A 17152-nucleotide genomic window follows, 5' to 3' on the forward strand; every position below is an offset into this window, starting at 1 on the left:
GTGTAGATATAACAGAATATTGATTTTTTAATATTCTATTGGACTACTTATGGGTAAGTCGTCCAGGAAAAGTCAAATTTCTGACACAATCCGGCCAAATGCAAAACTAACCCGTTTACCTTAGACGAATTACATGGAAGCCTTCTCGAATTTTTTTTTAACAAACAAAGGTGGACGACTTCCATGTAAGTCGTTTCTAAAAACACATTTAAAAGTCAATTGCAAAACCAACCTCTGCATTGACCAGAAGACTTCCATGTAAGTCGTCTACAGCTAGAAGACTTACCTGTTAGTCGTTTGGGCGAACATATTTGGAAAAAAAAAAACTGATTTCATAGTTTCAACCCGTGAGATAACTTGTTTAGCACACATAAGTTTTCTGAAAGCACCCAGAATCTCAAACAAAAGTGACCCACCAAGAATCGTAAGCTTCAATGGCTATATGAACCATAAAAATTTTAGAATCAAAATCTTAGGTTTTTTTGGATGAATATGGAGAGAAAGTGAAAGAGATGTTTTTGGTTCATAAGAATTGAAAAAAAAGAAGTGAAAATCGATTTGAAGTGCATTAAGAGCTTCAAATTGGTTGTTCATGGTGGTTGGTGTATTGATGGCAATGACAATCTGGTAAATACTTGAAGATGATGAGGTTGAGAGAGTAAAATTACCATTTTCGAAAAGAAAAAAATTAATGGTATTTTCGTGAACTCGTGGAATGAATAGATCAAATGAAATGTCCAAAAAAATATAGATTAATTTTGTGGTTGACTTTGAGTTTTGAGTCAATTTTGTAAAAAAGACCAACAAAATTAAGTTAATTGTAACACGTTTCACACGATGAGCCATTGTTGGATGTACGCGGTTTTAAAATAAATCTCTATTTAAATAAACTTTTCTTTTAAATCAAACAATTCACAGTTCATGAATATCTTTATACAAATATTATATCAAACCAACAAGACAATCAGAATAAAATCTTCACAAACCAACCTGGCAACCACACTCATTGTTGGAGTATCTATACATAAAAACTCCACTTGACTATAATTTCGTGCTAACTATTCCTGCTTAGTTGACTATAATAAGATGACAACAAATGCCACGGTAAGTCCTACGTACAAAAACGAATTATAAATAATCCAATCAAATCCATTTTTTTCTAGTAAATTTACTCACCGCTAACTTTATTCAGTATCATATTCCTATTTCTTGCACTTTAACTTGTAAAGAAAGTAACTAAATTTCCGTGAAAGTGAGGAACTTAACTTGTAAAGAAAGTAACCCAATCTAACCTGACCAAATATGGCATTGGGAAACTTGAGGAGCACGGCTTCTTCAAGCTCCTTCCTAAGCGTAGCCGCGCCTGAAATCATCATCCTCACGGAACTCAGGTCATATCTCTCAGTTTCTTGAGACTTAACAAACGCCAAAACCACCGGAGGAGCCACCGGAACCACCGTGACTTTGTACCTCTGAATCAGCTCCATCACCAGATTCAACTCGAACCTCGGCACGATCAAGACCGCCGCACCCGTCCTCATCGCCGAAAGAATCAACGCGTTGAACGCGTAAGTATGAAACATCGGAAGAAAACAGATGATGACGTCATCTCCGGTGAAGTTGAGGTTAGGGTTTTCTCCGTCGACTTTCTGAGCGATGCTCGTAACTAAGCCCTTGTGGGTGATCATTACGCCCTTTGGAAGCCCCGTGGTCCCGGAGGAGTACGGGATCGCAACCGTGTCATCCGGCGAGATCTCCGGTTTACTAAGCTCTGTTTCATCCGCTTGAGTTAGTTCCGTGAAACTAACGCAACCGTCAGCTAACGAAACGGTGCCGTTTTCATCATCCACGCAAACTATCAAAACGCCGTCGTTTTGCAAGTTTATAAGTTTATCGACATAACATTGCTTCGTAATGATCATCTTCGTGGCGGAGGCATTTGCCTTGTTAAGTTAGATGGGCTTCCAACCTAAAACCAATTGGTGATAAATGGAGTGACCCATCTATCTTATATATTACTAAAGATCTCTTTCAATTACCGATGTGGTACCTTTGTCCCTAATATGCATGTCTTGCGATCTCAGCCTGCGTGTATAACGGATTGGCGGTGGTGGTGACGGCTCCGAGGTAAGCCACAGCAAGGAAGGAGAAAGCAAACTCCGGTGAATTCGGTAGAAGGAGCATCACGGTGTCACGTTGGCGGATCCCTAGCCTGTGGATGCCGGCTGCGACTCGCTGTGAATTGATTTGTACATTGGCGTAGGTAAAGATACGGCCGGTGGCACTGTCGATGAGACATGTGGCGGTGAAATCGCCATCGCCGTTGCCGGAGAATCTCTGAAAGACGTAATCAGTGAGAGGAAGTTGATTTGGGATGACGATATCCGGAAGTTTAGACCTAAAAATGATGTCTTGACAAGGTTCTTGATCTAACTTCTTTGTAAGAAAAAGCGTGTCTTGTTGTCGGGACAACATCTTGTGTGGAGGTTTCTACTTCACAACAGAAGACTTCTTTTCAAAACGTATTGTTTGCTTAAGGGTTTAAAAAACTCTCCAAGGTTTTGCAACTCTGCAGATGATAACTCAATAATGCCGGTCCGTCAGGTTTGATGATTTCTCTTGCAGTGATGATTTCTCTTTCTATTGGATCCCTCGTGATCAAAATGTAGTTTGCAGACTTGATAGCAAAGAATGCTGTAGTTGTTGGGGAAGACTTTAATGCTCCCACCTATCTTTAAGTTAATGAAAAAGTTGTGTTTCAGAAAAAAAGGGGTCAAATGGCAATATTTCAACATGTACATAGGACATTATCATGTATATTAAATAATATGGACTTGAACGTGCAACATGAGCTGCATAATCAACTGTCATTATATAGTCTCTTTTTAAGTGTCAAATCATACCAACTATCAATTAAAATCTCAAATTTTCCCTGGGCGATTTTGATTAGGTGTATCCTTCTAGCCATCTGTAAAACTTTACCTTATCTTATTTCTATGCATTTTGTTGACTCAAAATTCTTGATCTATATATGATCTCACGATCAGTGGCATCTACAAGTCTGTTCTCTCTCTCATTTATCATGTCTAGTTCATGCAATTTTATTCCTGATTTTTCACCCAATAATTTAAGATGCTTATTAATTTGGGTGAATGCTATATTGAGCTTTTTAGGGCAGTTGCTGAAAATATATCAAGCATTATATCGTTTTATAGTAAGGTAACATTTTGCCACCAAATTTACCGAAACAAATTTCAAAGAAAAAAAAATACAACTTGTTTTATAACATGAATACAAAGAAAATAAAGCAAATATTTTTCTGCAAGTTTCTTTCTTTGTTTTTGAACAACGAATAAAAAAATTTGACAAAAAACAATAACGAATAGAAGTTACATGTATGCATGATACATATACTTTGGATCATTTAATCTTATGTTCATCAATACATTTGATAGCCGTCCTGCTCTTAGAGCACCATTAATGGGGTTTCTAAGATGGGTTTTTAAAGAAAATTGGGTATTTAATTAAATCAAAACAAAATGAAATTAGAGTAACCGATCCTTAATTCGGTGTTTTGGTAACCGTTCGTATATGGATTTCTTTAAACACGTGTCGGCATATGTGATTTTTCATTTTTTTTTTTTTCTCTTTCTTTTCTTTTCTTTCCTTTCTCATCTCTTCTCTTTTGTTTTCTTGTGGTTTATGTCGGGACGCCGATTGGATTTCTCAACGAAAGTGTCACCTCCTTTCAATCGGCGTATCCTCAGGTCAATCGGTGTCTCCTCAGTTCAATCGCCTCTCCTCCGTTCCATCGGTGTCACCTCCGATCAATCGTCTCTTCTCCGTTCAATCGTCTCTCCTCCAGTCAATTGCCTCTCCTTCTTATCTCATATTCTCCTCTCCGTCGCAAAGGGAAGCGTCTCGTCACTTCAGTCGCCGTCATGTCCATCTTTGTCCTCTCTCGTATTCTCCGTTGCTCAATCACCAAGAGATTTTCATATAGTCTGACTTTGGTTTTGATTCAGGTACTGTTTTGTCGAAGCTTGAGGTTTTAGATATGGTGAACTGTACGTTGATAGATGATGATGGGTTAGAGTATCTTGAGAATGGTTGTCCTTCGTTACAGGTACTGTTTTGTCTTCAGACATAAAGCTTTTGTCTATGATTGTTTTGTTAACATGTAAGAACTGTGAACAGGAGATTGATGTCACAAGGTCCGAGCGTGTGAGTTTGTCTGGCGTTGTCTCCATTGTCAGTGGCCATCCTGATCTTCACCACCTTAGGAAGACCCTCGGTGTTACGAGTGATAACCTAGACGATCAGACTCAGCCTTGTTCAGGTAACAGAGTGTGATTGCAAAAATCAGGAAGACCCTAGGTTTTGTGTTCTCTTAAAGGAGACTACTTGCTAAAAGTTTTGATTTTTTTTGGTTAATTAAAGTCATACTCTTCTTGTCTTCCTGTTTGATGTCTAAAGATCTCAAGTTAATCCTTTTAAGTTGTGTCTTCTTGTCTTCTTGTTTCATTTCCTATTATTTCAAAGATAACAGTTTGGTCTGAATTGTTACTGATATGTTGCTTTTGCAGGGAGGTAATGTTGTGATCGACCAAAGCGGGGGTGCTCCTAAAGTCAAGAACGTGGGTGCCAGTCTTGTCAAGCTAGCTGGTGATGGTACATACACTGCACTGCTCTTCACTTGATTCAATTGTCTTGCTTTTTTCTTTTTTGCTTTTGTATGGATAGTAGTTGATTGTGATGAATGCTGGTTAGAGTTAGCTTGTTTTAGTATTAGATTAGGACAGTCTGATAGGTAATTAATACCGTAGATACATGGATGTCCGAATTAGAATTCGTGACAGACAAATGTATCAACAACTGAAATCTGATTTGGTTAAACATATATGACGTAAATTTGGATGTGATGAAGACAACAACTGAGCTCCGATGCTTCTTTCAAATTATTCTCGTTTATTTTAGTAATCTTTGTTTCTATGTTTTTATTTTAAATCCTATGTTGAAATTTTTTTCTTTTACTATGTTTTATTTAATAAATAAATTTTATCTTAAATTTTTTTTTAAGAACCCATAATTAAGAAACTACCATTGGAGGCACAAAATCGAACAGTTTCTTAACTAGAATCCTTAAACCCACTTAAGTACATTTAATTAATTAAATAATCATTAGGAAACCCACTTTAGTTTCATGGATAATCATGCTCTTAGATCCTTCCTCAATATTTTCCCTAATGGAGCTTTAGGAAAGGAATCAGTGACACATAACCTGATTCACACACACACACGCACTTCAAATTGATTTGATTCAAGTGTCTATACTCTATGGATAGTAATTGCAACAAATCTTCACCTAACATGAGCATATATTCTACTGCGCAAATGGAATTACCAGGGGGTGTTAGTAGTACTTAGATTTCTATAAAATTTGTTGATTTTAAAAGTTGAGAGATTTATTAAATTTGGAAAAAGTCGTAGAGAATTTTATATATTGTAAAAATCTATTAAAATAAAGTAATGTAATGATTCTAAGAATTCAAGGAAAACATGTAGTATTCTCAAAATATTGTTTCGTGAGTTTTTTTTTTTTGCCAAAATGTGAATTACCATTTAATAGAAACGGGTTTGTAACTTATTACAAAAGATTTAGATCCAAATAGGATTTACCTTGGCAAAAAAGTAAAACAAGGTAAAGCCTATAATGTTATGCTAGTTATTAAGAGAACTGGTTACAGCTCAGTCATAGCGAAGCCACTCCTGCATCAGAGTACCATATTGCCTTCGATTTCTCTTTGACAGAATGGCATCCCTGATAAAGCGATCCAATTGCTTGAAGATCGTTCGAGGAGAAGTGGAAATGTTGTCATGAAGCCTTTTATTTCTTTCAAACCAGATGCAGTAGATTGTTGCAAGGGCCACAAGGCGTTTGAGATACCTTGTGGTAGTTGCATCTTTGATATCCAGCCAATCTGAGAAGGCTGTCCAAGTATAGAATCCTGCTACCGTGACACCTAGTCTGGAGAGAGTAAGACGCCACAGTTCCTGGCTCCAAGAGCAGGTTAGAAAAAGATGATCCCTGCATTTAACAAAATCATCACAAAGACAGCAAGAAGTAGGAGTATTAAGACCCCAACTAGCAAGCCTAGCTCTTGTAGGAAGTCTATCAAGGTGAACAAGCCACATCAAGAAAGAATGTCTAGGCACAGAACCCTTGAACCAGACATGGCTTGTCCAAGATTTAATAGAAGCACGCTGTCTCATGTCTTCCCAAGTGGATTTGGCTGTAAATTTTTCAAATGGCACATCATTCACCAGCCAAAAGTAATTGTCACTTGGACTTTCAACGGAGGGAAGAGGGATGGTGGTGAGGTAGACTTGTAGCTGTTCTGCGGCGGTTGAACGAGCACCCGGAAGGGCCCATCCCGAGCTGTTGCATGCTTCAGACACAGAGGCAAAGAGAGATACATTAAGCTCCCTCGGACCAGTAACCCCAAAGAGATTGATAAGTTGGCCTAGTGGTGTCCATTGGTCCCACCAAAAACTGATAGAAAGACCCGTGCCCAAGTTGGCTCTTAGGTAGCGAGAAGCAAAACATCTCAAGTTCAAGACAGAGCGCCAAGTCCAAGAAGAAGCTTTCTCCACATCACAGCTCCATACATTCCCTTCCTTAATTCTATAGTTTTTAATCCATTGAGCCCAAAGGAAATTGTTATCCGCATATAACAGCCAGATTAGACGGAGGCATAGAGTCTTATTCCACCTTCCAAAGTCTCTCAAGCCCAAACCACCTTCATTTTTTGGTAGGCAAATAGTTGTCCATGAGACTTTGTAATTGACCGAACCTGTAATACTACCACTCCAAAGAAACCGGGAGCAAAGACTTTGAAGCTGTACTAAGCACCCCTTTGGGAGAATGAAAGCTGAAGCCCAAAAATTGATAGATCCATATATAACAGAGGAGATAAGCTGCTTCCTCCCTGCATATGAAAGGGATCTAGCGGACCAGTTGGTGAAACAACCCGCTACCTTGTCCAGTAGAGGTCTATAGTCTGATATATGCAGCTTCCTATGCATCAGCGGCAACCCGAGATAACGGATAGGAAGGGAACCAAGAGTGAAACCCAGACTTGTCAAGTCAGAGGTTTTAGACTGGTTCAAACCCCCTGCATAAAGCTCTGTTTTCTCTTTGTTCATCGTCAGACCCGACCATCTTGAAAAAGCATCAAACACCTCTGAAATATTCTGAAGAGAGGACCTAGACCCATCGAAAAATACCATAATGTCGTCTGCGAATGCCAAGTGAGACACTGCAGGGTCGGACGCTTTTGGGTGGTAGCCTATGGAGCCGTCTGTGTACTTAGCTCGTAGGAGCTGAGAGAACACTTCTATGCAAAGTACAAAAAGGTAGGGTGAGAGAGGATCACCTTGACGAAGACCTTTAGTACCTTTGAAATACCCGCACAGCTCCCCATTTATAGCCACTGAGAACCGAGTAGTTGATATACACTGATGGATCAGATTTCTGAAAGCCGGTGGAAATTCCATAGCCTCCAACGTATTCATGATAAACCCCCAGTTGACTGTGTCAAAGGCTTTTTTGAGATCCACCTTAAGCATACACCGTTTGGATATTGATTTCCAGTTATAACCTTTAACTAGTTCAGTCGCCAGCAACACGTTTTCCACCAGCAACCGCTCGGGGATGAAAGCAGACTGTGCATTTGAAATGAGCTGAGGCAGAACCATCTTAAGCCTATTAGCTAGTAGCTTAGATATGACTTTGTAGACTGAATTGCAGCAAGAGATCGGTCTGAACTCCGTGATTTTAGATGAATTTGTCTTCTTTGGTACGAGAGAAATTATTGTTGCGTTCCACTGCTGAAGGAGACGTCCCGTGGTGAGGAATTCCATAACTCCATCAATCATATCATTACCAAGTGTAGACCAGTGAGCTTTGAAGAATTCTCCCGGGTAACCATCAGGGCCAGGCGCCTTTCTCTTAGGTAATGAGAAAAAAGCTTCTTGAATGTCAAGTCTGGAGAAAGGGGCTGCTAGAGTTTCTATCGCAGCTGGGGAGCATTTAATACTGACCAGGGATGCAATTTCCTGAGGCGATGAAGTAGCGGGATTTTGTGAGTTAAAATGTTAAGAATTCAACTCCTAATAATATTTACTTTAATAGATTTGTAGAATCATTAAAATCTAATCTTTTTGAATAACAAATGATTTTGTATAAAATTATAAAATCATCAAACCAATAATAATAGATTTTAATGAGAATGTGAGAATCTATAAACCAATAACACTAGACTTAAAAATTTTAAGACTCATTATAAATCAATTTCCCACTAACACACTTTAATTCGTCTTATCTATATTCGCTCCATTTCAAAAAAAAGTGTAGTGCATGTATAGTTTGTAACTTTTGTTTTATAATTTTTTTTTTATCATTTTGTATTTCAATCCAAAACTTGATAGGTAGCTTTTCCCCTATTAAACAAAAAGTTTATATGAAGAATTTTATTGCCGCCTTGAAACATGATTCTACCTGAGATGATCTAAAATTATTTCTAAACAATTTGCTACCCAAAGTATTGATCTATTTTACGACCTCATTCATGTTTAGTGGATTTCATTCTCTCTGTTATCGTTGGCATTTAGGTCTTCTTGTTCAATATTGTAAGATGTTTTTTCCTCTGTTGGTGGGATGGATGTTACTTAATTTGCTTTTCTCTTTTGGGAATTGTTGGTGTTATATTCTACCATTATGTGAAAGATTTTGTTACTGAGTTGACGTCAACGTGTTAATTTCATCAAACTTATCCTCCTCCTTTTTGTAACACTCTTACCTAATTTTGTTAAATCATATAACTTTAAGAAAGTAGAAACAATTTCAAACACAATCATTATTCGTTCAATGAATACAAAGAAAATAGAGCAATTTATTTCCTGTAAGTTTTGTTTCCTTTGTTTTAAATAACGATAAATAAGAATTACATGTATGATTACACATTTTAAGCTTATGTGCATTGGCTAGTCTTGCTCTTAGGTCCTTCCTCAATATCGTCTCTGATGGAGCTTTAGGCATGGCCAGTCGGTGAAGAATACTTTGTCGATTCTCTGGTAAAACGCAACCTAATTCACGCACACTATTAAACGCAGAGCCTGAAGTGATTTAATGGGGGCCCCATTCCAAAAAGAAATATAAACTTGTTTTTATAGTTACTAAAATATATATGAAAAAAATCTACACAACAAAATATAAATAAATTCAAAATATAAATAATTTTTTTATGTACAAGTAAATATATAGATAATTTATTTTTAAATAATAAATATATTAAATATAAAAACATTATTTATGTATTTTTTTTTTGTCAACAAAACCATTCATTGCAAAGATAAAACAGAGAGAGTATGGCTTATGAGGTTGGCCAGGAAATTACATAATCCTGATTATTAATCCTAGCCTTTCTAGCTAATACATCAGCAACCTGACTAAGACCTCTAGGGATATAATGGAAAGTAAAAGCACTTTTATTAGCCAAGTACAGAATGTCATGGATGGTAGAGTTTGCCTCACTAACTTGTTTCGTATTGCTCATCCCTTGTCGCACTGAGCTATCCATGTTCTTAAACAGTTTCATACAATCGCCTAGAAGAATTACTTCCTTATAACCAAGCGCATGTAGTTGCTGGACTGCTAACAACAAAGCCATCGCTTCAGCAATGAATGGCGAGATAGTGGGATCAATTGCAGAGCTTCCTTGGAGTCTAAGGGTGCCTTCTTGGCTAAATAAGGACCACCCTCTTCCAGATTTCTCAACTGGTGACTTCCATGATGCCTCTACAATGCAATACATGCATGTATGATGTTGGAGAATGTCATTGAGAGAGATTTGAGGAGAACGATGGATGACCTGTGAGTTAAGGGTGTTTTGTCGCATTGCTTTGTCCCAAACTCTATCATCCAATATTGCTGCATGGGCGGTATTGACAATATGATCCCTTTCATTTTCAAAGACTAACTTGTTTCGCATCTTCTATATTCTCCAACCTATAAAGAAAAACAATTTTTCCTGTGAATGAGCAGTGGATCTATCTATCAAGTACTGGAAGAACTGGAGAATAGCTATATCTGACTGAGGGAACTCAGGTAATTCTTCCAGCAGCAGAGACCTAATTTCTTTTGCCACTCTACAGTGCATTAACATGTGTTGAACTGTTTCAATTTCCTTACCGCAGACCTGACAATAACTATAGATATTAATTCCACGTTTTCTCAAATTGTCAGCTACAGGGAGTCCGTTATGAAGGACCTTCCACCAGAAAATTTTCAACTTTGGTGGAAGGTTTAACTTCCACACTTTAGATATGAGTTTATGTTGTAGCTGATATTGAGAAGAAAGAGGAATCTGATTGTGCTGAGTCTCTTTGTCCATTGCTCTTTGAATGTGGTATTCAGTCTTAACTGTATAATGTCCTGATTTACTTGGAAACCAGAAGAGTACATCTTGCGCACCAAACCAACTGGGACAAATATTTAAAATTCTGGATACATCATGATGATGAACCAGGTTCTGTATCTTTTGAACATCCCAGAGCTTAGTTCCTGCAATAAATAAATCCTTGACAAGTAAATCATGGTATAGAGAGGATCCCAGACCTGTTGGAAAAGGATTATGTGCATCATTGAGCCAATGATCCTTCCAAACTCGTACTTTTTTGCCATCTCCAACCAGCCACCTTGTTCCTCTCTGTATCAGTTCTTGTGTTTTGGACAATGCTTCTCCAGGCAAGACTTGAAGTTGGGTAACTTCTAGCCTCCATGAAATTTATTTTACTTACGGGCAAGCAAGTAAGAGGGTTGAGTAATTAACCTCCATGCTTGTTTCGCAAGGAGTGCTTTGTTAAATGCCATCATGTCCTTTAAACCTAGCCCTCCCTCTCTTCTCGAAGCAATAATCTTATCCATGATATCCATGGAATACCAAACTTGTCCTTGTTTACTGCCCACCAGAATTTTCTCATAGCTTTAGTAATCTCTTGAATCATAGTTTTAGGAAGCATGAAACAAGACATAGTATAAGTAGGGATAGCGGTTATTACTGCCTTGAGTAAAACCTCTTTACCTGCAGGGGATAAAAACTTAGTGTACCAGTTCTCAAGCTTGTTTTTAATTCTCTGGGTTATAAATTGAAATGCATCTTTCCTATTTTATTCCAATTTGTTCTGGTAACCCTAAGTATTTTCCAAAACCCCCAATTTTGACTATACCAAGTCTTTTCACAATTTGATCTTGAACAAGGCTAGGAGTACCTGAAGGATATAGCTGACTTAGTATAGTTGATTTCTTGACCTGAGCCTTGCTGGTAAATGTTAAGAATGCATGAAAGGTTATGTACCTCTTCCATCGTTGCTTTGCATAAAACCAGGGAGTCGTCCGCAAATAAGAGATGCGAGACTAGAGGTCCACTTCTCGAAGCCTTGAAACCATGTATCCTCTTCTATTGAATGTTATGTTTAAACATTATTTATGTATTTTATAAATAAATAAATTTAAAAATTGGGAACTTTTTTAATGTTGGGGCTCCATTAGAATGTTTCATATGAATGGCTTCAGGCCCGGTCCTGAATAAACATCAGAGTCCAAGAATCATCCCAAAAGTGGATTTATATACATAAAACCAGTTAATAATTTACTTGTATTGACATCAATAACTTGGTTTCATTGTGGAAACGGATAATCATAAAGAGTTTAGAAGAGGCATGTCAAATAATTTCTAAGAAATTCGATGATTTTGTAACAGTCACATTTCATCAGAAAGTTTTTAACAACTTTTTTTAAAAAGGATTTCGTTGCTAATATTTTTTTAGAATATCAGTAAGTTTGGGGCTGAAGTCCGTGATTTTTCCTGACCTAAAACTTCAAGATATAGCATTAGTTTTATTTTAACGATCATTCAAACTGTGGACATCTGTTATAATAGTCAAAGTTTTTTTCGGTTAACAGAAGAGCACTTCCAATGAGGGTTCTTATCGTAAAGTTTTTAATATGTATATTAAGAACTCCTATTGGGGTGTTCAAATAACCTCTCGTAAAAAAAGAATATGTGTAAGAGCTTAAATCACTACACTCAAGAGTTTCAGTAGCGCTGGGCATAAAATCCGTAACCCGAAATCCGAACCGAAAAACCCGATCCGTACCCGATCCGAAATGTGAAAAATACCTCAATGGATCTTGTAAGGTGTTATAAAACATATCCGAACCCGAAGTGTTATTAACCGAACCCGAACGGATAACCCGAAAACCCAAAAAAATATCCAAAGAAACCGATCCGAATGTCTAAATTAATATACAATATAAATATTTGAAACATAAATATGTACTTCAAATATTCATTTTCATATTTATTTGGATATGATATCTAACAATAAGTATTTTAAATTTAAATAAATACTTTAAATACTCCATTATATACAAAGAAATATATATATCTTATGTTTTACTTTTGAATTTTAGATTTTACTTTGGATATATCCGAACCGATCCAATATAACCCGAATCCGAATGATATATGGTTACTTTGGATATATCCGAACCGATCCAAAACCATAGTGTTATATCCGAATCCGATCCGTATTTGTAAATTTACTAGAATGAGACCTAGAGGGTGTTACAAAATAGAACCGAAATTCGAAAAACCCGATCCGAACCCGATGGGTACCCGAACGCCCTGACCGAAGTTTCCGTTTAAATATGTAGCTTAAATGATGAGAAGGAATCAAACTCCCCACCTCGTTGCTAATTTTTAACAATCACCCGCATTAATTTTCATTTCTAAGAATCAAATTCTCGGAAAATTGTCGGATAGTAGTGTTCCGACAACGTCTCGAAAAATTTGGCCATCGGTTTGGGCTTCTATTTCTACTGGGCCATGGATTGATTCCCGTTATAGAAACAGTATGATATGAACAAAGTTACAATGGCAGTGATAGATCGGCATCTAGACATGATAGTTTAGATAATTGGGTGGTCTATTTGGAACCAAATAATGTGGTTATATGCAAATGGATGCTCAAGCCGTTAGTAAGTCATTGAGTAGTGGTTGTATTAAGATTAACTTAATATGTATGCGTTGTAGTTTCTTTTGGTTTGAAGTTTAATTACTATCATTAATGACTTAACTACATAAAGTGTTAGGAGACACATGAACTATCGAAAATTGACGGGCTCTACGAAAGCTATGTTCTATGAACATTGGAAGAATTTGATTGGACGGAGAAATGAAATGCTTAATGTATTTTTGGGCTCAAGAAAATAATCAACACAGAGGATTCACAACCTCGAAAGTGAGATCAAACACCGAACCAAAACTAAATGGAAGAATATATATATACTTCGTAAAACAATGAATTATAGTTAATTTTGAGTAGGGATGGACATAAATACTTGATACTCAGCTCTTATCTGTTATTGGCCTTGTATCGGCTTCTAAACGCAAATATTTGGCAATGTCAAAACAAGTAGCAAGTATAATAATAATTTGAATACTTGTGTATATGGATCAAGTAACAAGTACTAAAACACTAAGACACTAGTTCTGCCCATTCTTAATTTTAAGGACTCTGGGGTTTTCCTTTTTATGATAGAAATTGTATGTTGTTGAAAAATGTTTCCTCTATATTTAAAATAGAAAACACATATACAATACTTTGAGAAAGCTCCAGGTCACAGCACATGACCTTTTTTTTCTTATCAAATCAAATTTGCACTAATCTTAAAAATGTTTACACTTCCAGCAAAAGAGGATACAAAGAGACTATTAACGGCCAAACAAACAACAACAACAACAACATAAAAGATAGAATAGCGATACAAATCACAAAAAGGAACCATATGAAATCATATTACAACAACATCATAAGATTCTTCAAAGAATGCATCTAGTGTAACCCGTAAAACCACACACTGCACTATACGGAGAAAAGAGCATGCGATAGGAGGAAGATCCTTGCAATACCAACGAAACTTGTTCATCTAATTCACTCCATATAAGAAAAAACATTAGAAAAGAAGACTGATTCAAACGAGGAAAAAGTGGGAAATCATAATCCGCCACATCCAATTCATCACCGCACGTGACTCTAACATGGACTTCTGAACACATGTAAAACGGAAAAGTAATGCATATTTTGTTCGTTAACAACTGCATAGTCCAGTCCATTTTACAGTGGGTTTGGAGATGCTCTAAGACATTTTTGATTGGTTGTTTCTTTCTTTGAAATATCAATTTTACTCTTTCGAAAAAGAAAAAAAAAACTTTTTGTAATAGAATTTAGAGAGAGTGAGGGTGGATTTTGTGAAGGTGTTAGTCGAAATCAGGGAATCTTCAGATACTGATATGATCGAATTCTTCTTCTATAGGAAGGAGGAGAAAAAAAATCCATATTCGAGTTTGCGAATATTCTGATCTGACTGCTCATGTTTGGTTCGCTTTTACAAGGGGGGGGGGGAGAGAAGAGAGTGTCTGAGAGCGATAGTGATAGAGAGAGAGAGAGAGAGAGAGATAGGAGAGAATGAACTGTGGTGATGAGGCCGGAGCTTCTTCAGGCCATTTAGATTGGAGATTCTCTCAGGTTTCCGGTGAACGCAGCGCTGGTGAAGAAGTCCAAGAAGGTATTATTCCATGCATTTCTGTTTCTGCTTTATAAAGTTATGTGGGTCATTGTAAAGTTTTCGTCTATGATCGAAGGTTGTAGGTTTCCTGGATGTTTGTTTAATGATTGTTTAGTTCTTCGAACTAAGTCTTCTGTTTGCATGTTTTATGCTATGTGATTGTCTAGCTTGGTTTCTAACTAGGTGAGGAGATGTTGGATCATGAGTTACAGTGTCCATTACAAGATTGCATAGGAGCTTCCACTTTAATCACATTTATCTAAATTGAAGTGAAATTGACTGTTACCTGCTGTTTCCTCTGCAGTTGATATAATCACAGGTTGACTACATGACTCTCAAGGTCCATACAGGGCCGGCTTAGAATTGTATTAGGCCCTTGGGCAAAAATAATTTTTACACCTGATAATTAAACTAAGATTATAGGACCCTATTCTAAAAGAAAAAACAGAAAAAGACTGGCCCCTTTTGTTATTGAATTGATTGGCTTTTGGGGTGGGCCCCGGGCGAGTGCACTCCTTGCCCTCCATGTTGAGCCGGCACTGGGTCCATACCCTTTTTTTCGTATAACTTTCCTTGTGCATTATGTTTCATTAAATCAAGAGAGCTGGATTTGGTGACTACTGTTATGTTTGGCATTGGCTATGTCAAACTAACCGTATGTAGAAAACTGGACTCATGGTTGTGTGTTTTTAACACGTCAGTTATGGGATATCAACTTGGACTCGGGTCCGGTGTCAACTTTCCAGGTCCACGAACATTTAAAGACCAAAGGTCAGTTTCCTGTACTCTTAGAGAGAGTTGCGTCAGCAGACTCGGTGCATAACTGACGACTACGTTTCCGTTACCATCTACAGCTCTGTGATCTATATGAAAATGATTCCGTATTCGATAAGTTTGAATGTTGTCTAAATGGGGACGGATTGCGAGTGGCTACAGGTTCTTACAGGTATGCTTGTAACGCATATCATCTTCTTTGATTTTACTGGAATAAACTTGCCCCACTTTAACATTGTTTCCAGCAATCTACAACTTTGGAAGCAAGCAAAAACCCAATTAGGTAACAAACTGGTGCTAGCAAGGTGAATCTATTTCTCTCATTTTTTCCTTAGTCTAAGTATTTGATTAGATTGAATATGTGATAAAATGTTATAGGAGACAAGTCAAAATTCCCGCGAGGCCATCAATACCATCATTAAGCAGTACAACACGCGTGGTTAGAAGAGGTAAGTGAGTTTCATCCATGTGCCTTTCAGCATTAGCCCCTCAAGGGAATTAATCAAGAAATAGTTTAAACAGGAGCAGAGACTCCTGGAAGCAATAAGAATGGTAACACTTTTGACCACGCAACCAAATTGCTGCATCCAACAGAAAATTGATAGCTTCTGCCGCTGCTAACAGTTTGTACATGTAATATGCCTCAAAAAAAGAAGAAAACATACTCAAATAGAGAAAGAAGGTTTGTTACTTGTGAAAGTGAAGGATCAGAGATGCTTATATATCATCATCAGCTCCTTTATATGCTCTATCTCTCTCTTTGTTTGAAACATCCCTGACCCTTTTTCTAAGTGATCAAATGGTTGGAGATAGCAATCACTGGTAATGACTAATGATATTATTTCTTCATTAGATAACAACTAAGAAAGATGACTTATTTCTGTAAGTTTTTTAGAAGCTTTTACTTGTGCTCTGTCTGGATAAGTTTAAAATGTTGGACAAGAACCAGAAAAAGGAATCCGATTATAAGAAAAAATCGTGGTTGTAGTTAATTTTGGAATATTCTTGGAACTATTTTAAGATTACCATATCATGTTTTATTTGTTTGTTTATTATTTTCTGGTAAGAGATTTCTTCTTTGTAGTTTCTGACCTTATCTGAATAAGGGAAATTGTCTAAAAATAATTCGTAATTCGATCTTCTCTTATTATTCTTTAATTAACCATATCATTCTTTTTACTTCTTAATTTTTTTTCATCTAATCTATTAATTTAGGATCCTATTTTCATCTATTATTAACAAGTCATAGTAGAATCACTTAAAGAATTAGTTAATATGACATATTTAATTATTTACATTAATAATAAACCAACTATAAATTTGATTTTTTTTTTAATTATAACAAAATCTGTTAGAAAGAATCTAACAAAATCCTACTTAAAAATTTAATCTTTTTTATAAAATAACACATTAATAAATTTCATAATTTATAATATAATAATATTATAAATCAATGTTAACTAAAATTTTATTATAAAAGAAGAAAACAAAAATTATATATTATTTTTATAAATTTATAATTATATTTTGTATTATATAAAAATAGCAGTGCTATATGAATTAAATATGAAAAATATATTGAATAGGTAAATAAAAAAATTTTATACTTTATTTTTTTTCATTTAAATAAATTATCACTCATCATTAAAATAGGTTAAAAGTAGTAAACTATATAATATTTTTATA

At 36.3% G+C, this 17152-nt stretch overlaps 1 protein-coding gene and 1 long non-coding RNA gene across 2 annotated transcripts; one reads left to right on the plus strand and one right to left on the minus strand.

Moving 5' to 3' along the window:
* Window positions 1-880: 880 nt before the first annotated feature.
* On the minus strand, window positions 881-1952 carry LOC106384401 (4-coumarate--CoA ligase 4-like; the record flags this gene model as incomplete). Its single annotated transcript, XM_013824367.3, has 1 exon — window positions 881-1952. A coding segment is annotated over one exon (750 nt), but the record flags the coding sequence as incomplete, so codon positions are not given.
* Window positions 1953-12556: 10604 nt separating this feature from the next.
* LOC111204003 lies at window positions 12557-16110 on the plus strand. Its single transcript, XR_007321462.1, has 4 exons — window positions 12557-14692; window positions 15394-15463; window positions 15547-15638; window positions 15712-16110. It is a non-coding gene; the product is annotated as an uncharacterized LOC111204003 (long non-coding RNA).
* Window positions 16111-17152: the final 1042 nt, after the last annotated feature.

Source organism: Brassica napus, chromosome C3 (genome assembly GCF_020379485.1).
Source record: "Brassica napus cultivar Da-Ae chromosome C3, Da-Ae, whole genome shotgun sequence".
Lineage (NCBI taxonomy): Eukaryota > Viridiplantae > Streptophyta > Magnoliopsida > Brassicales > Brassicaceae > Brassica > Brassica napus.